This window comes from Cricetulus griseus, chromosome 2 (assembly GCF_003668045.3).
Source record: "Cricetulus griseus strain 17A/GY chromosome 2, alternate assembly CriGri-PICRH-1.0, whole genome shotgun sequence".
NCBI classification, from domain to species: domain Eukaryota; kingdom Metazoa; phylum Chordata; class Mammalia; order Rodentia; family Cricetidae; genus Cricetulus; species Cricetulus griseus.
Window position 1 is genome coordinate 444,312,866 of NC_048595.1, and position 23,854 is coordinate 444,336,719.

Here is a 23,854-nt window from a genome sequence, read left to right on the forward strand (position 1 = left end):
AGGACATTTACATCATGGCACTAATGCCACCACTGAGCCCTGGTCCCAACACTGCTGCCCTAGAGACTGTGTTTCCACATGAGTTTTGGAGAGGGATTCAAACTATAACAAGGTCTCCATGACAACATGGCAATGTTTTAGATGTATGAAGGGTCAACTGATCAGCACGGGCTGCAGATTGGAAACTGAGCCAATGGCTGGCCCCCTCCAGGAGCTTGGCAAGCTTCACTTCAGTTCAGTGGCTCCCCGTCCCTCTCCCTCCTGGTAAACATCCTAAAGGGACCCTCAGGACCTCATACACAGAGTGCAACCCAAGGCTTCTGAGGGTTGAGGAAGGAAGTTGGCCCTGGACAAGCCCTAGCATCAGGAAAGCCAATGCAGACTGAGGTTAAACTGAGGATGCTAGCTGCCAATGGCACCTTCCCTGTCACGAAGAGAGCTGGTTTCTCAGCATGGAGAGGACTGATGATACTCTATACCAGCATTCACCAAAAGGAAGAGGAATGATCTCTGACAGTACAGACGACCCCAGCACTCAGGAGAATGGGGCAGAAAGGCTGCAAGTTCAAGGCTGCCTCAAAACGAAAAGGGTGAAGGAGCTGTGAACACATAGCTCATTGATAGAGTACTCTATAAGCCCTAGCATGTACGAAGCCCTGGGTTGACCCTTCAGCAGAAAGGAGTTTCATTGCACATTGACTGGCAAGATTCAGGAGGCCAGCTCACTGTCTCCCTCTTCCCGTCCATAGCAGGGAGAGGACGGTTCGCCCTGTCCCCTCTCCTGTCCTGCAGTGAGGAAGAGGCTAGCTGGTTGTAACCAGGTCTTGGTGGACTAGCCTGGACAGAGCACTGGTGGTTGACTCCTGTCTAGCCTTCAGCTATCGAGGGCACCTCTTGCTTCTAATTGAGGTTCCAGAGACCTGCGCTGTCCGCCGACTCCTGCTCAGGGGAGATTTGTGGCACTGCAGGGCTCTCGGGGGCATTTTAGGTCAGGTCTCAGGGCTCTGAGGTTTCATCCTGGAAAACAGATCACTCAGCTTTTAGGGACAGGGAAGTGGCCACTGCATGGCTGTGTTCCACCACCCCCACCACATTCTAACTCTGGTATCCCATGCCGGAGCCACTTTGGAAGGATGGCAGTATCAGCCCTGCATGGAGCTGGCTGCACACCAGGCTGCCCGAGGCTCCACTCTACCAACCTAGCCCTCGGGAACAGCCTGTTCTGTGAGGCTTTACTGGAATAAGATTCACATAACAAAACCAGCAGAGAGCCATTTACATCACTGTGGGAAAAAATACCTATTCAGTTTCTCTGTCCTTTCTACAGTTGACCTTTTTACCTTTGGTTATAAAGCCTCTTTATATTTTCTAAAAACTACATCCGTTCAGGGGTGATCTGCAGGAGTTTGCTCTGAGCTTCTCGGCTGTCCTTTTACTTTTTTGATAACACTTCCTTGGTGCACAGTTTTTAATTTCGATGAAGCCGAATTTATCTACTTTTTACATTTTATTGCTTGCCAAACATCACAGCCAGGAATCCTTTTCTAAATCCAAGACCACAAAGGTTTTTCATCTAGGATTTTCTTCTAAGAGTTTTGTAAGTTTAGCTCGTTGAGGCTTTTGATCCATTTTGAGTTAATCTTTGTGTACGATGGGAGGGGAAAGCCTAACTCCAGTTGTCTTGGACTCACTTGTTAAAGAGAATATTCTTTCTCCCACTATTAGTCTTGGTATTCTTGTCCATGGCAAATGACCACAGCTGTACAGGTTTTATGTCCGATCCCTCAATCCCATTGGTCTGCATATTCCGTTTTTATCACCATAGCTTTGTAGTGAGTTTTTCACATGCGTCTCCAACTTCAATATGGAGACTTTAACCATGGCTATTCAGAGAGCAGCCTTTGCCTCCTCCGGTGCTCAATGGCTCACCTGATGATGTGACAGGCCAGCACCTCCACCACCTTCTATGGTCTCCAGTCCATGTTAAGAAGGAAAATGCTTAGATATGAGACCCTCGGGAAGAGTGAGGCTGTCATACCTGCTTCTGTAAATACACTTTGGCCAGGCTGTCACCAGAGGACAAGAGTCAAGGGCCAGGCCAGCTTGCAATGCCACCAGCCACCTCTAAGAGGGACACTCCACTTCCTGTGTCAACCCTCTCCCTGGCAAGAGTAGTTTGATTCGAGGCTAGGGCATGCAGCTGGATGTGGCTAGCTGGCTGGCTAACTCTTCATCAGGTCACTGCCATAGGCTATGGGTACCAGCTTCTTGAATTATAACCATCAGCTGGGGTTTGCTTCAGTAGTATTCCCCTCTCCTCCTCGTGGATTGGCCAATGGCTTTTTGTGAGCAACACCTCACACTCAGCACCAGGGCTAGACTCCTCTCCCACCTCCAGTTGTACCTGGCTAGGTAAGACCAGTCTCCCTGACTCATCCAGGAACCTGGAATAGACCCTCCCTCCCACTGAGCCCCTCAGCCTGGCTACCCTCAGTTAGACATACATCCCTGCGCTCACAGCAAGATGCCAGCACTCGCAGAGAAGTGAAGACCCTGATGTTTCCCCTCTCAGGGTCAAGAAGCTATGCCCCTGACCTGTGCAGTTCTACTGCCCTTGGCTCTTGCCCTCTAGAGACCATCTGGCAAAAGTGCTTTTATAGAAGGGAACACATATGACATACTGAGGCTCTACAGCCTGGCTCTCCAGGCTCTTGTAATGCCTCCCCTTTTGCAAGACTCCTCCTTAGGAGCCCCTCTCGTGCCTACAGTGTAGACCTTAGTCCTAACCCAATACAAACCTGATCCTCTGTTGTGGAATATTAGTTGAAGATGTGTTACATTTGTTTATGCTGTGGAACATTTGTTTAGTGCTGCAAAGATGTGTGGCATTCTTTTACGTTACATTTGTTTAACTCTATGAAGCTGTGTTATTTTGCCTGCCTAAAACACCTGATTGGTCTAATAAAGAGCTGAATGGCCAATGGTGAGGCAGGAGAAAAAGATAGGTGGGGTTGGCAGGCAGAGATAATAAATAGAAGGAGAAATCTGGGAAGAAAAGATCAAGGAGCAAGAAAGGATAAGTGCCAGGAGCTGGTAGTGCATGCTTCTAATCCCAGTACTTGGAAAGTAGAGGCAGGTGGATCTCTGTGAGTTTGAGACCAGCCTGGTCTACAAGAGCTAGTTCCAGGACAGCCTCCAAAGCTATACAGAGAAACTCTGTCTTGAAAAACCAAAAAGAAGAAGAAGAAGAAGAAGAAGAAGAAGAAGAAGAGGAGGAGGAGGAGGAGGAGGAGGAGGAGGAGGAGGAGGAGGAGGAGGAAAAAGGAAGGAGAAGAGAATTCCAGGGGCCAGCCACTCAGCTACACAGAAAAGCCCCAGAGTAAGAAGTAGAGAAAAGTAAAAGAAGCCCAGAGGCAAAAGGTAGATGCAGTAATTTAAGTCAAGAAAAGCTGGCAGGAAACAAGCCAAGCTAAGGCCAGGCATTTATAAGTAAGAATAAGTCTCCATGTATTTATTTGGAAGCTAGATGGCAGGTGCCCAAAGAGCCAAAGAGTTAGCCCCCAACCCCCCCCAAAAAAAAAACAAAACCAACTACAATCTTCCTCAGCCAAGTGTACAGCTTCCTCTCCAGCCTGCATGATGCTATCAGGAGTTACGGAGGCCACACCACCTCCCACCAAGCCTGTGGCTCCTAGCCCCAGACGGAGGTCAATGTCCACTCTGCTTTCCCATGGCTGGTAGACAAAGGTACACTACCAAACCACTGCCCCTTGTCCAGCTCAGCTCTGTGGTAACTCTTCCTGAGGGGTAATCCTGGGAGCAACAGCTGGGAGCCCTATAGCAGCCTCACCAGGGGCAGCAATGTCTGGAATAACCATGAAGAAGGCAGGGACCTCTTCCACACTGCTCAGCGTGGTCATGTCTTGTATAACTGGCACACAGTATCTACTTTAGTGTCCTGCCCCTGAGTTAGGACATATCTGTGGATGTACACAAAAGCCTGATAGAGACACTGTCCAGATGATGCAGCAGGGGAGTTTCTATTAGACTCACATTGGTAAATGGCCTTGCCCAAGAGCAGGCTGACAGCACACGTGAAGGCCACAGGGACCTTTGAGAAACATTGGCCCTGACTACCTACCCTGAAGCAATATGGCCAGACTTTCTAGGCCACACTTTAAACAACTGTGGAACTCCCAAATAGGTGACAGGTGTTCTACATGGGCTTCTTCCTAAAGATGGGAGAGTTCCAGGACTACACAGAGAAAACTTGCCTCAAAAAAACCAAACCAAAAATTGGCCTTACCCTGGAAGTAGATGTTTGGAACACTGAACAAGCCCTGGATCTAGGTCAGCTTGAGAACCATTCCCATCACACAGGAGTAATGAAGTCTAGAGGCAAGAAGGCCTCCGTCAGGGTTCGGGAGCTGTATCTATATGACTACAAAACCCTGCAGTTTCAAACCTCTGGAGGTGGAAGCTTCTCTGAAGCCCCAATCTCAGGAGAGAATCTTTTATCTGAGAGTGGCAGGTAGAGCATCTGGCTCAGTACAAATGCCCTTCTGGAGGCGTGGACAAAGCTCATGTACTCCAGGTCTGAGCTCTGCTCTGCAGGCAGAGTCCCTGCAGGCTTCTGACTGAAGCTGGTTTTGCAAAAAGGACAACCAGTCTGCATGGAATGCAGAACAGACCGGAAGCTGATAGCTGTCTAAGTAGAAGAGTTTCAGGGGAGGGAGGCAGAAGCCCCATAAAGGAAGGCAGCAGCTGAGTCCAGGAGGGCAGCTCCTACTGTCCAGGGCTCTGAAATTATCAGCACACTGGTCTCTCTACACCTATCAGCCATGTGGAGAGCTTTAGCCAAACAGATTGGGCCTGGCTGTGTACTTATGTCCAAGTTTCCTCTCTCCTCGATGACCTGTCCCAGAGTCAGGGCAGCAAGGCAGGAAAACAGCTCCCAGGAAACAAGGACAGAAGGGCCCAGAGCTGAGTATCTAGGGCCATCTCCTACTGGGGCACACAGACAGAGACAAAAGTGGGCTTCTGCAGGGGCATAGCTACAGCCCATATGGGTGGCCCAGCCTCGTCTGAGCAGGTCTTCTTTCAGCTGGCCTGGGTACGGAGACATGCCCAGACTTCCGGCTGATCAAAGGGACCTGGGATTCAGCAGAGCCCAACAGCTGCCAACGTGCTGCCTTGATGTGGAGTGCCCGCAGGCAGGGGTTTGGGGCAGGCACAGGGTGAATACAGGTAGGACCACCCTTGAGCAGAATGTGCCAATGCTGTCTCCATCCTGCACCCCCAAGCACCCAGGCCTACTCCAGAAGGCCCCCAAGGCCTGGAAGCAAGGGTAGCCCTGGAACTCAGACTTGAAGCTCAGCGCCTCTGCACTGGGTACTTAGTCTAGGACTAAGGGGACCTTGCAGAGATTTACTTAGTGCCGGAGTAAAGGGGGAAACAGCACCCTACTTCCTAGAGCCCACACAGGGGTGATCCCTAAGGTCTATCTTGGTCTGAGACCCCGTGTGAAACCCCAGATGTCATCCTGACTTAACACAGTAGTGAGACTGCATTTCCTCCTGGATGTGAAGAGAACAAACAGGAGCAGTGCAGTGCTCCAGGCAGCAAAAGGCGTGTCGGGGGCGCAGCTCCCCTGGCTCTCCAGATCCACTCAGGATCCTACTTCCTTCGAGCAGGGCCTCTGATGCCATTTGCCAAAATATCTCTAGGGAGGTGGCTGTCTGGATCTCCCGTGCTGTCAGCTGCTTCTGGAGGCCACTTTTCTCTCACCAACCCCCTTCTAGCATCTGCTTCTTTCCTCTGGGTGCCTCCAGGGCAGGGTCCCTACAGAGATGTCGGCACCCTAGGTTTTCTACATTCTCCAGGTACCACACCACCTCCTAAGAGGTCAAAGTGCCATCACCTGTCACCTGAGCCTAGTCCACACCTCTGACCCCTGCTGCCTGCTGGCACCGCTTTGCACCTGTTAACAGATGGTGGCTTTGACTGACTGCTGTCTCTTTGGAAGTTGCTTTTGGAGTCACTGAAAGATGATCACGAAGCCAAAGAGAACATGAAGCATGTTGGTTCCACCAGCTGGGGGAGGCAGTCCAAATTACAGGAAAAAAGGGGGAGGCCAGTAGGCTGCTAGGAACCAGCAGACCTCCAGCCTGTCCCGATATCCCTCTGAACAGTCTGTCTCAACACCCTGACCCCCAGATTCCTTCAGGACTCTTCTGGAAGCTGGGCGGTTGGGACCAAGCCCTCCGTTGTTCCTCTCTTTTCAGCTCCACACTCTGTGACAATAGGAATGCAGGTCCTAGCTTCATCTGGCTTGGAGGAATACAGTTCCCCCATTTGACATGTCCCCCACCTCATTCATTTCTGCCCTCTCTCTCACAGCCATACCATACTTTCAGCAGGCAAGGACCCCCAAGACATCCCTGTGTGCTCTGCATACAGGAGCCCCAGCACCAACTCTTCCAAAACCTCTCATTGTAACCCCCTTCACAACTTCCACAGGAGGTAGCCCCAACCAGCCTGTATTTGGCATCCAATGTCCTAGGTTTACTTGTGCCCAGCTATGCTACGGCCTGGCTGAGGGACAGCTAAATTGTTGGCTGTGCTGCCTCATAAGTGATTACAGCTCTGCAGCCAAGAGCCAGAGGCAAGTAGGGCAGGGTCTGGTGGGTGCAGCTCTCCTCTCAGGAATGATGAGGTTCCAGCAGTCAGTGCTCTGGGACGCAAGACCTCTCCTCTCCCAGCAACTGTTATTCTAAATTGTAACCACTCCTTCTCCTTGGTAGGTTGGGGGCAGCAAGGAAGGAGGCTGCATAGGTGAGGACAGCTGAGCAGAAGCCACACTGAGCAGGGTGGGTTGGAGGGTGGGTAGTGTCTTCTGTTTCTCCCGAGGCCTTGTCGCCTTGACTGCTTCAGCAGAGCCCCCTCTGCCATGAGATTCCCCTCAGCTCCTGCTGTCTGGACAATTATTCCCAGCCTCTTTGCTCTTTATCACCAAGGCTCTGACAGGTCCTGCCTACCTGGTGCTGAGAGGACTAGACTGCCTATGTCCCTCCCTGCCCATTGGCTTAAACTCTGTCCTGAACATGGGCTGAGAGGCGGGCAGATCCTCACAGTATCTCCCAAAAAGAATGAAGGACCTCTGTAAACTCTAAAGACAGCACCTAGCAATGGGGCAGCTAGCTTCCTGCACATTCATATACCCCAGATGTTATGGTAAGAACTCCCACCCCCAGAGGAGATGGATGCTCTGTTGTGAGCTGGGTCTATCAAGCAGCTGGTGAGTGTCTGTTTTCGTTTGTACACGGCTGAGTTAGCTCAGGTGCCACCTAACTAGGTGGACTCTTGGGCAGCTTTCTGCCACTTTAGTCGAGTGTCCTGGTCAGTAAAAGTGGGAATAGAAACTTAACCTTGGTGTGACATACACATCCAATGGCCTCTCCCTGGGAGCAACAAGGCCACTGCCATTCTGGGTGTCATACCCTGCAAGGGAGGGGAGGCTGCTGGGGACCTGCCAGCCCCTACATGCTGCCCTCAGGCTTCCTCAGTCAGTTCCATAGCAGGCCCTGAGCTGCTCACATATCTGGTCCCTCAAGGTTGTGGAGAATCCAGTGTGGAAGAAGCATCCCTCTGGAGGAAGGTCTTGGCTGCCAGTACTGTGGCCTGAGGAAAGGTGCTATGCTGCATTTTTTCAGGTAGAATGATAAGGATGTCCCTAGGAGAGGAAGCCACCCTATACAGGACATCACCTGAGCCAGGATCATAGAAAGGGCCACCATATCCTAGAGATCTGCCTTGGGGGTCCAGAAATGGCTCTGCACTCCACCTGCCCTGAAGAACTATCTAGACTGGTCAGGTTACAAAGAGGCACGCAATGGTGGTGATAGGTCACACATGGGCCTCTATTGAGCCTCAGCCAGGTTTAACCCTGAGTCAACCCCCAGGCCGTAAGAGGCTACCCCCTAATACTCAGCCAGACCACATGGAGAGCTCATAAAGCAAACAGGAGCCTGGGTCAGGTACAAGTGCCCTACTGAAGGTGGCAGGGGCCCCAAGCTGGCCTGGTCAGGCCAGGACAAGAAGGAGCAGACCTCAGCATGCAGTGTGCTGGGATTGGTGAGTCAGGAAAAGTGTTTCAGTGCAGGAGTGTGAGGGGATCTGCTCTCCCGACTGGGTCTCCATTGCTTCTCTCAAGCAAAGGCTGTATGCATGGATGAAGGACTTCCCTGGGAGTCAGGGCAGGAAACCCAGCCTCCTGGGATGACAGTCCGATAGTTTAGGAACACTGATGGGAGGGGCATCCTGAGTGATTTAAGGGTGTTGTCACAAAAGTAAGTCCTGACTTAGCTGACTCCAAGGGCCCTGGACTCGTCTGTCACATAGGCATTATCTTATGACTCTCAACCAAGTGAGCCAGTTCGCTTGCTTTCTTCCCATTTCCAGATTCGGTATCTGGGTTCAGTCTGGCCTCAGCTATGATGGCCTCTGGGGCCTTTACCCACAGGGCAGAAGGAAAAGCAGAAAGGGACAGTGCCACTGGCAGCAGCCAAGCAAGAAAGTCCAAACCAAGCACCACCAGCCCCCAGGTGGGGTGCCAGGCACCCTCCCCTCCTCCGCCATCATCCCTGCAGCTCTGCTTGGCAGTCCTGCACAACACGTCTGGGGTTGAGCTGTCCTGCATGGTCTCCTAACTCCACTCCTTTCCAGAGGTCATCTGCCACCCTGCATTCAAGCCCACAGACCTGCCTCTGCTCCATCGCTTTTGTCGCCCAAGCACCTAAAGAATCACGAAGAGGGGACCAGAACACCCGCTGACAATCTGTAACATATAAGTCATCGGAGCTAGTGAAGGCTAGTTTTTTGGCCAGTTTCCCGCCTTCGGCCCCCTCACCCTCCTCCAAAACACATCAGATGAGAACTGGAGCCGTGCAGGAGCGGCTAGAAAGGGCGTAGGGAGGTGGGCGCTGTTGGGGGTGTGGGTGTGCAGGTGACCAGGGAAGCGAGAGACCAGGACAGAGTGGTGGAAGCCCTGAAAGAGAAAGCCGGGTACGCTTAAGGATGGAGAAGAGCAAAGGGGTGCCGAATTCGGCAGGGGGCGGGGAAACCCCTGATTGGCCGGGGAGGACGTGATGTCACGTCCGGCGAGGGAAGCCCTGCCTCAGCGGTCCCCCCCGCCCCGCCCCCGCCCCCACAGGTGGTGCCTCCGCCCTGAGTACTGGGCTTCTGGGGGAGGCACCTTCGGGGACCCTGGACTCCGCTTTGCATTCCTGGCTCCCCCCCTCCCTTCCTCCCTCCTCCCCAGCAACCGAGCCCATCGCGTGGACTGCAAGGGCCTGCACGCCTCCTCCTCCTCCTCCTCCTCCTCCTCCTCCTCCTCCTTCCCGAGAGCAGAGGAGCGCCCGGTGCGCCCCGATCGTGCCCCCAACCGCGCCCGCGCCCCCCGCCCCGCCTAGCCCCGCCCGGGCGCTCCCCTCTTCCGCGCCGCGCTCCCCGCCCCTCCCTGCCCCTCTCCGCGGCCGCCGTGGGGCCGGGCGGGCGGGCGGGCGGCGGGGGAGGCGCTGAGCCGGGACTGCGCGTTCGCCCGCCGCGCTCTGGGCGGCCCGACTGAGCGCCTGGACCTCGCGCGCCTCGCGCCTCGCGCCTCGCGCCGCAGTCGCAGCCGGCTTTTGTTGTCTCCGCCTCCTCGGCCGCCGCCGCCGCGCCTCTGGACCACGAGCGCCGCCGCCGCCGCCGCCGCGCGCGCCGGGACCTTGGCTCTGCCCTTCGCAGACTGGGCTGAACGGGCCGGCCGGCCGGGAGCGAGGGAGGGAAGCGCGCGCGGGCGGGCGGCCGGGGAGCCACGGGCCCCCGCCATGGAGCTCCGGGCCAGAGGCTGGTGGCTGCTGTGCGCGATCGCCGCGCTGGTCGCCTGCGTCCGCGGGGACCCCGCCAGCAAGAGCCGGAGCTGCAGCGAAGTCCGTCAGATCTACGGGGCCAAGGGCTTTAGCCTGAGCGACGTGCCCCAGGCAGAGATCTCCGGTGAGTAAGGGCGCGGCAGTGTCCGGGGGCTCCGGACCCCAGCACTCAGGAGGAGGAGGAGGAGGAGGTCTGCTCCGGGCCCCTGACCCCGCCGCAGCTAGCCCCGGGCGCCAGAACCCGCCACCTAGACTTGGAGTGGCCTCCTGCGCCTCCGCTGCTCTGTCCCCCGCGGCCCTCGCCCCTGAGCTCCGATCCGCTCTGTTGCTTCCCAGTTCCCAGTCTCTGCGCGCTGGAGCCCCTTCCTCTTAGCGCTGTTCTGGCCCGGCTAGGGACGAGTGGACCCCAGTGCGGTGCACTCCCTTCGGGTCAGGGTTGGAGCTGGGCGTCTTCAGCCCCTGGCTTGGCCCAATGTGCCTGTGGGGCGACAATCCCAGCTCCGGGGCAGCGTGCCTGCCGCCCTTGTGGCGGAGCAAGCGGTAGCTGTGGGGCGGTCTGTCGGGGCACAGCTCCCGGTGGCAGCGGGCTAGGAACTTCTCTATGCGGACCTCTCCCAGAGGCGTCAAGGTTCTACTTAGGAATTCCCGCGGGTCCACGGCGGGAGCAGCCTAAGTGGGATTTATGGGAGGAGATCCTATCCTGCAAGCCTGAATTCCAGGGAAATGTGAGCCCGCTGTGGGCTTCAGGCGACCCCAGGGCTCGCTGGGATTCCTACCCAGGAACTTGTGCCCTCCAGCGCCCGGGCCCTTGCGCACTCGTGGTCGGGCCGGGCACTTGGGGCCGCCTGGAGCTACGAGCCCAGCTGCAGGTGGTCGACGTCTTGGATCCCGCCCAGGGGCCTTGTCATCTCTTTGTAAGAAGAGCGGCCCTCCTGGCGGCAGCCTCGGCCCTGCAGCTGCTGGGAGCAGCCCTTCCCCTCCCTTCCCTTCCCCGCTGCCTCGGGAGCTCTGGGAACCGAATCTTTATGAGCTTGGAGCGCCGATGCAATGTCCTAAGGACCTCCCCAGCCCCAGGCTTCACCCTTCAATGTGTGTGGAGCTCCCCTGGATAAGTGCAACACCAGGGCCTTGGTGAGCAGGGAATTCCCGCTGTAGGGTTCTTCTGAAACTGAAGGGGCTTGCAGGCTAGAAGCCAAGCTCAAGTGGTACCATGGGCACTCTGAATGAGGAAAATCAGGAGTGTCACCCAGAGTGGGTAGCCTGTGGCCTTACCTTGCTTGGGAGTGGTAGTAAGTAGCCAGGCTCTGGGGAGAGACAGAACCCAGAGATACCTTGTTTGGCCCCAGTCTCTTGGCTAGCTGCCCCTCAGATACCCCTAGTACAGGCCTTTCTGTGCCTCTCTCTGCAGACAGCCCTGCTATGTCAAGGCCACACCTCCTGCACTTCTCTGGGCACTGTCCACCTGGGTGTCTGGCAACAGAAGGTGTCCTGCTTTCCCCTCCTCCAAACACACATAAATAGGAACTTAAACCCCGGGCATCCTTGCCTGCCTCTGATCCTTGCCAGACTCCAGATCCCCACACACACCAGTCTGACACCTTCCAGCCTACAGCTTCCCATGGCATGGCCAGGCCCACCCGCCTTAATGCCTTCTTGAGGAGCTTCTTAAGCGTGTACCCACCCACTGCTACTGTGCCCGTGTCAGCAGGGACTGGCAGTGTGGGCAGTGACAAGGGCACTGAGAGGGTAAAATAAGAGGCAGAGATGTGGCCTTCCAGAGATTCTGGGTCTTTCTGCCCAGGGTTGGGGAATGTGGGAGTTAGGAACTCAAGACAAGTAAAATGCGGTGATGTCTTTGTCGGCTGCGAGTACTGTCCATCCAGCTGGGATGTGTGGGTACCCTGAAGAATTACTGCTATCATACCAGTTGGAGTCCAGCATCTGTTCAGGGTCACCCCACTTATTGGTATGCAAGGCTGGGGGCTGTGTTCTTCCACCATCCCTATTGGTGCACCTCAGAAATCGTGCCCTGCTTCCCTGGAACCCCCTTGGGCTGCACCTCATAGCCCTCAGAGTGGGAGAGAGAGTCTCTACAAGCCCCAGGGCACTGAAGAGAGTATTAGCACATAGACTGAGAAGCAGGGTGGCCGCCAGGATAGCCGGAGCCCAAGCGGCAGCCAAGCTCAGGGTCCTGTCTGGTTTTGTACCACCAGACCTGGACTCCAAGGACCAGGCGCCCTCTGGTGGCCCCTGATGGCGCAGTCCTCCCTAGAGCTCTAAATCCTCTGAGCCTTTTCCTGCAGCACCGATCTAGACTTCCAAAGAACGTTCTCCTCTAAGGAGTATGGGGATCCCCCGGGGGCTAGATACCTGCTCAGGTACTACTGGAGGTCAGTGGGTGGTTGGGAGAGAAGAAGGGTGGACTATGAGCGCTTGAGTGGCCTTTTCTGCTCCTGTCTTGGGGACCAGAAATAGCAGTAGTTAACAGGAGACTTCGCTCTTAGCAAACAGCACCCTGTCAGAGGGACTGATTCCTTAAGGCACTGTTTGGTTTTCTGGGTGGCCTGTCCAGGTAGCAGTGATGACAGCTGTCCCATTCCATAGATGAGAAGCAGTCAGGGGAGGCAGCCACTATGGTGGTGTCCTCCTTCTATGCCAGGGCCCCTCAGTGGAGCAAGGCCTGGATGAATTTGTTAGGAGCCCAGTGCTGAATCACAGCCATAATCAAGGAAGCCTCTCTTGACTGGCAGGACTATTCTGGGACATGAATGTTACTAAGCGCACCCCATACGGTTAGTATGGTGCCAGGGTGTCCACTTTGGCCTCTAGGGGCAAGGACCACCCCTACTTAGTCTCTGTTGTCACCACAAAACTGATCCAGGCCACTGTCCCCAAGTAGGTTCTCAGAACAACTGCAGATGGGTACATACTTCTGCTTCACAGTCGCCGTGCTGTCGCCTGGGGAACAGAGGATGAAGGTGGCCTCCACAGAACAAAGGCCGCCTTCCTTGGGGTCTCCAACCTGAGAAGGAGTGGGGCTGGGCATCAGAAAAACTCAGAACTGCCCATCTTCTCCTGTGCCCCAAAGTCACAGTATTCCTGCTTGCCTGCCAGCATGGGTGGGCGCCTCATACCAGATACACACTGCGTACCCCCAAACCCCAGCCAAACTCTTAGTTCTCTATGTGGGCTTTGGCCTTCTATACAATAGTAGTTGAGAATCTGAGGCCCTGTGCCTGTAGGCTCTTCCCGCCTCTTAGAAAGAGTTGTCTGGCTTTCTCTAGAACCCAACAGAATGTCTCCCTCACTTGAGGTCTGGGGCTCTCAGAAGTCACTGACACATTTTCCACTCTGGACCAGAAGTTTCTGTGTGGCCTATTCCTCCCAGGAAGAGTCACCTCCTTCGTGGCTCAGCATGAAACCCAAGGTGGTCCGCATCCCCTGACGTGCTGCTAGGAGCTTGACTTTCATCATCCCCAGCACAACGGTCGGGCTCCTGTGTGCCCCAGGGAGCCATGATCCATCAGGGCCGTGTGCGTGATGCAATGGTCTGGGTCCTTGCTGTAGTGCGAAGGCTCCCAAGCTGGACAGGCCATCCTGCTTCTCCATGGAAACACCCTCTATTGGTCCCCAGGGGCTTTCTGTAGAGTCAACACAACTGCACAGTTGCTGGTGTCCATCAGCTGGGGTGTTCATTGTGGACCGGGCTCCAAAGATGCATTTCACAACCATTCCATGAGCCCTTCATGAGAGGGCCCATGTGAACATCTGGACAGAGAAAGACATCCAGGCCAGAGAGGCCACATACCTTGCATAGGGCACCATCTGGCTAATTCCAAAGCCTGTGCTAGCAGCTATACCTCCGTAGAGCTGGAGCAGACCTCCTTTACCCAGACTCTATTCTGAAGCCTCATGTTCTCTCAGCTTAGAGACCTGAGGTACGATTTTGTAATGCAGGCCTGGTGAGCCTCACAGCTGCATTCTGTACTCTGATTCTTTGGGTCTAGAAATTCTTTTAACTGACCAGAATGACTTCCCAGGCTGGAGGCATGTGACATGGTGGCCCGGAGTATGCACAGAGGTACCCTGGTTGTGCTTCTTGTCAGGCAAGGACAGGACCTCCCACCACCACTACCAGACTGTCAACATCTGGGAGAGGCAAGCTGAGCTACATGGGGCCAATTCCCAAAAGAACAGCAGACAGACAGATGCCCTGTACACAAGGCAAGCCAAGGAATATGGCAGGTGGGCCTGCTGGTGATAGTGGTCCTAGACTACTGTTAGTGCAAGTCTCTAATGACAGGCCTGCCCCTGGCCTCGGAAGTCCCCACCCCACCCCCAAGCATTGGGGATATACTGGCATACATGCCAAGCAGCAGGGCTGAGCTTTAGAACCAGTTAGGTTCAAGTCAGTATATGAACACACCTTCTCTTATACCATGGTTTCTGAAACAGCTGTCACCTGTGCAGTAAGAGATGGGCAGGGAAAGGTGGACTCTTCCTTAAGCCAAACTGTCCTCCTCAGATTGAGTCCAGAGTAATTTCAGTGTCTTTCCTATGTCAGAACCTAGGCTGAGGAGCTCCCTTAGTTAGAGTCTCTGTCCAGCCCTGACCTAACCTGGCTTTGGGCACAGTCGTCTTTAGTGGCTCCAAGCTGGTGACTCCTACCCCAAGACTGAGCACTTGCTGATGTCCTGCTGGCAGCCCTTCTTGGTGGTGTCTGAGAGAAGGCCTGGGCAGGCACCTGTACTACTAGCAGTCTCCTGCGTATGAGTGTTGAGGCATGGTCCCCTGGGCTGATATGGTCCTCCCTCCCTTGGGCTCAGCTATACCCCTACCCCCACCCTACGAAGAGGCTGCTGCTCTAGGTGAGAGCACAGGGCAGCCAGGGGTGAGATGGGGGTCCCTAGATCTCTTCATTGTTCTCCATCATTACCTGCATGGCAGGGAAACTCTTGAGTGTGAGAGGACACAGCGCCACCCCATTGATGACTCCCTTAGGGACCAACCAGCTTTACTACCTCCTCTGCCTATGCCCTCAGTATTGAGAAATAAAAGGAGCTTGGGATAAAGGTATCCTTTATTAGAAAAACACCAGCCAAACACAAGCCAGATCGTGCCAGGGCAGCAAGGCAGGGAGGCCAGAGAAAAGGGGCTCCCATGTGCCTTTCGGCCCCTTAAAACCCTGTCTTCCTGACCTCACCTTGACCACGCCCTGTTAGGAGTGGTCAAGCACACCTGTAGCCAGCTTCTAGCAGGTGTGGTTTACACAGTCCCCTACACCTCAGCATTCCCACTGGATGCTCATTTCTCTGTCACATGGCCCCCTACTCCCAGACCAATCCCTCCTGTGCCCACCTAGGGGCACTTCTGCCACTATTGTCCCCAGTGTTCCCTGACAGGCCCATACACTCCTACTATGAATCTCACCTGAGCAGCTCTTAGGTCCAGTCATGTGGTGAAACTCAGTTCTCCCTGTGTGCCAAGCAGAGGAGCAGCGCTAGAGATTGTCAGCATTTCCCTTTCCCAGAGCCACGGTACCAAAGCACAGCAAACAGAAAGATGTAACTGCATTTAGTTTATTGCCTCGTGGTTTGGGATACTGGGAGCCTGAGACCCAGGCGCCAAGCAGGGTCTTCCCTTTCCACGGCTGTAAGAGAACATGAGCCCAGCCTCTCCCAGCATCCTGACGTTTGCTGGTGCCCCTGACTTATAAACCCACACCTTCATCTTCACACAGCATCTCCCATATATCTACTCTAAATGTCTTATAAAAACACCAGAGCCAGGCGTTGGTGGCGCATGCTTTTAATCCCAGCACTCAGGAGGCAGAGGCAGGTGGATCTCTGTGAGTTCGAGGCCAGCCTGGTCTCCAGAGAGAGTGCCAGGATAGGCTCCAAAGCTACACAGAGAAACCCTGTCTCGAAAAACAAAAGACAAAAAACAAAACAAAACAAAAAAAAAACAAACAACAACAAAAATAAAACACCAGTCGCCTTGGGTTAGGGACTGCTCAAATGCTCTTAATAGTTAATGTCTGCTGTGACCTCATACCCAAATAAAACTACCTTCTTAAATTAGGGAAGGAGTCATACTTCCACATGCAGGTTTTGGGGACTCAGTTCAGAAATGACAGACACCACGGTACCTACACCTCATTCGTGGCACGTGTTGGACATGTCCGTCTGGCTGCAGAAGTCCTGGGCTCTCTGTTGCAGAGTCATAGCTCTCCCTGCCTGCTCCTCGCCCTGCCTACCTGAAGCCCTTCTCCTCAGAACTTCCTCTCCCCATAGCTGCCCCTGCCTCCCTGAAGGACCTTTCTTCCATGGCAGGTGGCAGGTCAGGGTTCTCTGATATTCTAAGTCTGACAGTGCTCTATCAGAGGTCAGAGCTGTAACTGCTAACCCAGTGACATCTCTGTGGTATGTCACAGAACCAGGGTGGGTGGGTAATGAGGTTGTGACCTGAAGATCCCTGACTGTCTGGCTGTCAGTGGTACCAGTGTACCTCAGACAGGCCACCTGTGAGCCAGATGGGAGGCTCAACCCTTAGGCAGCCTCTCAGAGGACATCAGAAGAGCAAGGGCGAGACAAACTGGGTTTGGAGGAGATCCCCACAGCGTGCCAAGCAGGCCGCCTCCCCCGGGGCAAGGGCCAGCCAAACAGGCCGTTGCTCATTTGTGCAGAATGCTCCCTAGATTCTGGGGACTTGGCCAGGTGACAGGGCAGCCCCTGGGGGCTCCATCAGTCTTGCTCCCTGGCCATCCGCCCAACCTCCCCCCATCCTGGGAAGCCAGGGCCATGACAGAGGAAAACAGAGACAGAGCCCAAGCCCTCTGTGGGCTGAACCTAGAGGCCAGTGCCAGAAGGTCACCCTGCTGTGTCTGAAGCGAGCTCAGTTGGCCCCTGGCCAAGACAAGGGCCTGTGTCTAGGTGGCTCAGAAAGGAACCCCTGCACATGCGAAACTAAGTCCCAGAGATGGAGCCCAGGGCAGAGGCTCCTCACTGGGAGTCTGCTGCGCTAACCAGCTCCCATTCTGAGTAAGTCACTGTCCAAGCCCAGACTTGGCAAGTGCCTGTGTGGGTACCAGCTGATGGTGCTAACCTGGGCACTTACACTGTGAATGAAACACAGGAGACCTTCAGGTGGGCCCATCTCATAAGTACTGAAAGTAGTGTCTAAGCTGCAAGGGTGAGATCTTAGGGTGCAGATCTGGCTCTCGAGCCTCAGACTCCCTCAGGTACAAGAAGGGACAGAGGACGATGGCATCAGAAGTCTGCACTGGGAGGACCAGGTTCGGAGGGTACAGGTCCTCGGGGGCCATGTGAGGACACATATCTTGGCTAGCAGGCTGAGCGGACAGAGGCATAAGCTCGGCCCATCCTCAGCTGGCCACACCCAGGTTGATCTCTTAAGGTCAGAGCTAGCCCTTCACTGGTCACAGATGCATGAGCCAAACTGGCCTGAGTCCTCCTGAGGGACAGTGGAAAGCTGGCCAGACTGGAAGGCGCAGGACTTTTTTTCCTTTCAGTCTCTGACTCAACACATTTAAGTTCTAGTGAGAAATTTAGTTGGGGCTTCCAGAACCTTCCAAATCCAGTGATCCCCAGACTGCAGCATTGTGGTCCCGATTCTCAGACACAGCCACACCCACTGGCCTATAGTGAGGATGGTGTGTTTGAGTTGCAGCACACCAGATATGAGACTAGAGGGTGCTGGTGGCCCACCTCCCCATAAGCTGTCCTGGCTCACTGAAGCCTCGGAAACACGTTTAGAAGTATTCCTAGTCATTGAAGACAGCTCAGGATCACATCCTAGGCTGTGTCTGGGGCATCTTCATTGTCTGTGACTACCTGTGGTCTTCCTAGTCCATCTACAAGGGGAACTGTGGTGACGTCTGAGTGTTTCCTCAAGCATCTTGGCCACAGGTGCCCACTAGAGGCTCTGGGGGCTGCAGGGAATACATCCTGCCCACCTGTGACCATCTGCCAGTCTCTGGGGAGAAAGCTGATGCCACTTGCTGCCAGGGTTGGCTCAGGCGTTCACATGTCTGCAGTTGTCATGGAGCTGGGGACACACTGGACCACACAGATATCTAAAAGGATGAGGCTCTTAGTAATTCACTGTAATTCTTACTAAGTTACCAAAATTCCTAGTAACGTGCCATTTCTAACCACTGCCTCTCCCCTCCTCTCATTAGATCAGTACCCAGGACCCTCTGTACATCCTGGTATCTTAGGACTCCAGGTTGGTACATGTCATCCAGTGTGTATGCACATAGGGCTCTGGGCCAGTGTCCAGAGGTCACATACTCTGGGCATAACACTCCATGAGTGAGGCGAAATTTCTTTTTTTTGATATAATTCATTTATTTTATTTTAATTGGTACACATTGGTGTTTTGTTTGCATAAATGTCTGTGTGAGTGTGTCAGGTCCCCGGGAACTGGAGTTACAAACAGTTGTGAGCTGCCATGTGGGTGCTGGGAATTGAACCCAGGTCCTCTGGAAGAATAGTCAGTACTCTTAACCACTGAGCCATCTCTCCAGCCCTATGAGGTAATAGTCCTAATCAGGATCCACTGCATGAAACTTTGGCCATGCAACTGTTCTAGCAGTTAGTGGGTACCTTTTTTTTTTTTTTTTTTTTTTTTTTTTTTTTTTGGCAGGCTTTCCCCAGGAGTCAGTAGCATTTCCCACAACTATCAGCAGCACCAGGAGAAGCATTTGTGTGGGAGCTGCAGGCCCCCCAAAGCCAGGGGAAACTTTGGATGGGGAGAGGAAATGGAGTTGAATCCAGAAGGATGACAAATAGGCAGTAAATGGGGTAGTGCAAGCCAGGGGTTCTTACGGGAACACAAATGGAACTCAGAGTTCAGGAATGTGTGTAAGGAGACTGACTCCCACCCAGGCTACAGCATGTCCTTGCTAGGAACAGTAGGACCTGGGGCTTGGCCCGTGTAGAAACTGCCAATATCCTCATGTCCCTTTACTTCTGTCGCAGATAGATTGGAATATGGCACCCGCAAGTTGGAATCTACAATGGGCATTAAACCAGCCGCCAGGTCTCATAACACCGTGTATTCATGGGGAACGGTGTGCCACTGTGCTCTGTAACATTCTGATACATGCTCACTGAGTTTTGTAAGGAATAGAGGGTAGCTCCTTGGGTCAAAGAGAAGCCCTAAATGGCCTCCACAGTCCTCTCATTTCATACCTCAAAACTAAACTCTGTCTTGAGGAGTTGACAGCCTCCACCAGGTGGCACTGGGGCCCAGAACAGAGCCCAAGCTCAGCTGTGTGGCAAGCCTGGTGGGGCAGGGCCAATCTGTGGCCGAAAGCGCCTGCCACTGCGAGAGCTGGCCTGAGAAATGCATATGATGACCAGTCTGGACAGTGATGAGGTTTGGGAGGTTCACAAGGCCCTCAAAACTTCCAGGGTGCTGCTGGAGCACCTACTGTGTGCTGGGTGCTGTTCTTGGTGCTGAAATGTGGCCGCAGACAGTACCCTCAGGCTGTGCAGCCGATAGGGTCAGCAAAGGCAAGCAGGTGTCAGTTTCCTTGAGCATGACCTCGCTTCACCCATGACCACTCGTTACTCAGGTCATTTAAAAATCTGAGAAGTATATGGTTATGGGGTGCAGGGACACCACCATGGTGGCTCAGTAGGCAAAAGTGTTTGCTGCACAAGCTGAAGACCTGGTGACCCAACACCCATGTAAAAGTGGAAGGAAAGAACTGACTGCACAGAGTTGCCCTCTGACCTCCACATGGAGCACAGTGACATACACTCCACACATACACATTACATGGACACTTATACACACGCAGTAATAATAAGTGTGACTTAGTGGTGGAACTCTGGCCTAGCACATGCCGGACACAGGCTCTGTCCCCAGGATGGGGGGTGGGTGCTGGGAAATGAGGACATGGGAATGTCAGTGCTGAGGCTGACAGCCACACATCTGCCTGAGTGTTCCGGCCCTAAGCTGCACAGGCCCAGAGCTCCCAGACCATCCCTGGCTTTCTCCTGACATGTAATCAAGGTGGTTTAAGAAGCTCTGGTCACCTGTCTAGTCAGCATATGAAGGTCCCAGCCTTTTGTGTTAGCTTGTGGGACTCTTGCCTTTGGCTGGGCACTTAGAGCTTTGCGTTGACCTGAGGAACCAGCCTCTGTTTCTCACAGAAGTTACCAGGATTTATAGCCAAAGCCAAGAGCATCAGATTAGCAAAGTCTAGCCTGCTATTGAGAGAACCAGAGAGAGGCCGTGTAGAAGGGACAGGAAGCAACTAGGTGGGCAGGACTTCAGCAGAGTTTGAGGTAGGGTGAGGATCATCCACCGCTACAATGTGGCTAAAACTTGGCAAGAGCCTGCCACTGGTGACTACCCTGGAAGGGATGGGTTTTCCTGGGCGCAGAGCCACAGAGAAGGGTCTAGTCACAGGAGTAGGACTAGATGAGGTCAGAGGGGTATATTAGCTGTCAACAAGACAATTTAAGGAAAGAAGAATGTATTTTGACTTACAGTTCAAGGGTGCAGTTCATCAGGATTGGGAAGATGACAGTGGGAGGAGTTTGAGGCAGCTGTTCACAGAATATCCACAGTCAAGAGGCCGATAGATCCCTTTGTTTTGTTGTAGCACTGAGAATCTGTAGTATGAATAATAAAAACCCAGAGACAGATATTGGGGTTAAAGCTGAAGGTCAGAAAAACAAAGCAGCCAACCACTAAAGGCTGGGAAGATCCCTGACCTCAATGTGACTGGAGACTAATTGCCCTGCGACTGAACACTGAATGCTGCATGAGACCCTGTACTCTTTCTTGTATACCTCTATAGTGCTGGGACTAAAGGCATGAGCTCCGTTTCTCTTTTAGACTGATTCATTGTCATGTAGCCCTGGCCTTGAACTCACACTGCCTCTGTCTCCCGCGTCCTGGGATCAAAGGTGGCTGTGGCTGGCTTTGCATTCTCATCTTCAGTGGCTTTATTAGATCATAAGCAACACATCACCACAGGAATCTGTCTTAGATTATTGCTGTGATTAAATACCATGATCATAAATGATTTGGGAAGCAAAGAGTTTGTTTTGACTTACAAACTTCATTTCCTACTCTTGCAGAGACAAGTCAAGACAGGAATTCAAATAGGACAGGAACCTGGAGGCAGGAGCTGATGCAGAGGCCATGGGAGAGGGCTGCTCACTGGCTTGCTCACCAGCGCTTACTCAGCCTGCTCTCTTATAGCTCAGGGGTGGCACCATCCACAGTAGTCTAGGCCCTCCCTCATCAATCACTAATTAAGAAAATGCACTCTGGGCTGGAGAAATGGCTCAGTGGTTAAGAACACTAGCTGGTCTTCCAGAGGTCCTGAGTTCAAATCCCAGAAACCACATGATGGCTCACAACCATCTGAAATGAGAACTGCTGCCCTCTTCTGGCCTGCAGGGATCCACGTGGACAGGACACTGTACACTTGATAAATAAATAAAATCTTAAAAAAAAAGAAAAGAAAAGAAAAAGAAAAAGAAAATGCACTCCATTCAAATGGAGGCATTTTTTTTTCAACTGAAGTTCCCTTTTCCCAAATGAATCTATCTTGTGTCAAGTTGGCATAAACCATTCAGGACAGGCTCCAACCCACAGCTTATGTGTGCTAGGCAAGTGCTCTACCACCAAATCACATCCCCAGCCCTCTTTTTCCATTTTGTTCAGTCTAAGACCATAGCCCAAGAGATGGTACTGCCCATATGTCCGATGAGTCTTCTACTTCAACCCAATCTATAAAACTTCCCCAAGACATTCCCAGGAGTTTATCTTCTAGATGATTCTAAGTCCTATCAGATTGATACACTAACCATCACAAGAGTGATGTTATACCAGTGGCTGAGAGTGTAGTGCCTGTCTCTGAAGCAGGGCGGGGCTGGAAGTCAGCTCTGTGAATCCAGTGTGGGTGCCTGAGCCTCCTCCCTGGAGTAGAGCTCCCTGAGCTGCCCTGGAAGACACAGTCCCTTCTGGGTGTCAGGGTGCAGCCAAGCAAGGTCTGTACCCGGATCTCCAGAGTGTCTGTTAGGCAAAGTGGACAGTCTGGGGTCAGTGTGGTGGCATCCGAGCCATGCAGAATGGAGACAGGAAGGCATGTGGATGGCTGTTCTTGAGCTGTTTGTGCTGTGTGCAATGGTACAGTGACACTGGGCTCTGGAGGAATGTTTGGCTGGGATGTTGGAGAAAGCCACACCCTTGGCTGAGAATCACCTCTTAAGGACAGTGACCTCTTCAGTGGCCATTATCCTAGGGCTGTGAGACACCCCCACAGAATCCAGGCCTGGCCTGTTGGACCTAGTCAGTCTACCCATGCTCAAGAGCCGGCTCTGCGCTCACTTGGCTATGTGACTTTGGGTTGACTGCTGTAACCCCTCTTGGGGAACAGGGAGGTCCATTCCTCCCCAATGGTGTTTTCTCCAGGCAGGCTGTGAGTGAGGAAACCTCAGTAGAGAGAGAAGGCCAGCACATAGGGAGGCTGAGGAGCCATGGGGCAGGAAGGTCCTGGCTGAGGGGAGAGATCCTAGCCAGCATCCACAGTGCTCCTTCCTGAAGTGGAAAGCCAGGAATTGCAAGGACAGCAGTGTCCCTGGGTTACAGCAGCAGAGGAGACAGGGCTATGTGGATGGCAGGCCAGCAACTAGAAGCTGACTTTTAGGAAGGCAGCCAAGGAGGGGCCCCTGGGAGCATCAGTCCCAGGAAAGGCAGGAGGAAACAGGAGAATGTCAAGGGACCAGCCTCTTGTCAGGCCTGTGTGGGTAACAGCCAGCAGGAGGGCCCTCTCTACCCTGGATCCTATGGCCCTGTCACAGCCCTGTTGCTCCCTTGGGGAAGCATTGACTCCTTCCTTCAACTGTCTACCTCCAGGGAACCTGTCCTGGGCTCCACCCCTACAGAGTTGTGTCCCTGGATCCCTATGCCCCTCTGCCTGCCAGCAATCATTGGGAAGAGCCCAAGGGTAGACAGGGTGGAGCCAAGACACCAGTTCAGAAGACAGCAGTGTGAGCATCCCTGAGAAGTGAGTTGAGGAGGCAGAGTGGTCCCATGATGTCACTTGCTTCTAGAGCCCAGAGGGTGAGTCTGACCTTTGGGGAATAGGGGACTATGCAAGTGACAAAGACAGGACTCTGCTGGGTAGGAGTCCCAGGAGTGGTGGGACTGGGAGGGGCCTTTTGGGGTGGGTTGTTAGACTGTCACCAGTAGCAGGATAGGTGTCCCTTCCAACAGGACCTTGCAGGCACTTGCTGGTATCCTGAGGCCTCGTTCTCAGAAAGCTTGGTCAAGGCCAGACAGGAACTATGCTGACGAGTGCACTGGCCACATCTGGCTCCAGGCCAGGCCCATTGAGCCCTGGTTTTGCAGGTGAGGGTTCACCTGCATCCCTAGGACTGCTGTTGGACTGCATGAGGTCCCCAGAGGTCTCACACCAGCCGAGCCTGATGTGGGTCCCCACTTCACTGCTGGGGACCTGAATTGTGTGCTTGTGGGTGAATGCACCAGTGTCCGTGGCTTCCGTTAGGCCACACCTCATGTCTTAGGGTTTCTATTGCTGCCATGAAATACCATGACCAAAAGGCAAGTTGGGGAGGGGAGGGTTTGTTCTCCTTACACTTCTATACTGCTATCCATCATCAGAAGTCAGGACAGGGACGCAAACTGGGCAGGAACCTGGAGGCAGGAGCTGATGCAGAGGCCGTGAAGGGTGCTTCTTCCTGGTTTGCTCAGCCTGCTTTCTTACAGAACCCAGGATCAGCAGCCTGGAGATGGCCCCGCCCACAATGGGCCCTCCCTCATTGATCACTGACTAAGAAAATGCCTTACAGCTGGCTCTTTTGTTTGTTTTTTGTTTTTAAGATTTTATTTATTATGTCTACAACATTCTGCTTCCATGTATATCTGCACAC

At 53.6% G+C, this 23,854-nt stretch overlaps 1 protein-coding gene across 1 annotated transcript in view; it reads left to right on the forward strand.

The window, feature by feature from the left end:
- The first annotated feature begins 9,572 nt into the window (after positions 1-9,572).
- Positions 9,573-23,854, forward strand: part of Gpc1 (glypican 1) — a 29,770-nt gene continuing 15,488 nt past the window's right edge. The window contains exon 1 of the mRNA XM_027397628.2: positions 9,573-10,035. Coding sequence (XP_027253429.1) covers positions 9,870-10,035 — 166 coding nt within the window. The 5' untranslated portion in view covers positions 9,573-9,869. The remainder of the gene's footprint in view (positions 10,036-23,854) is intronic.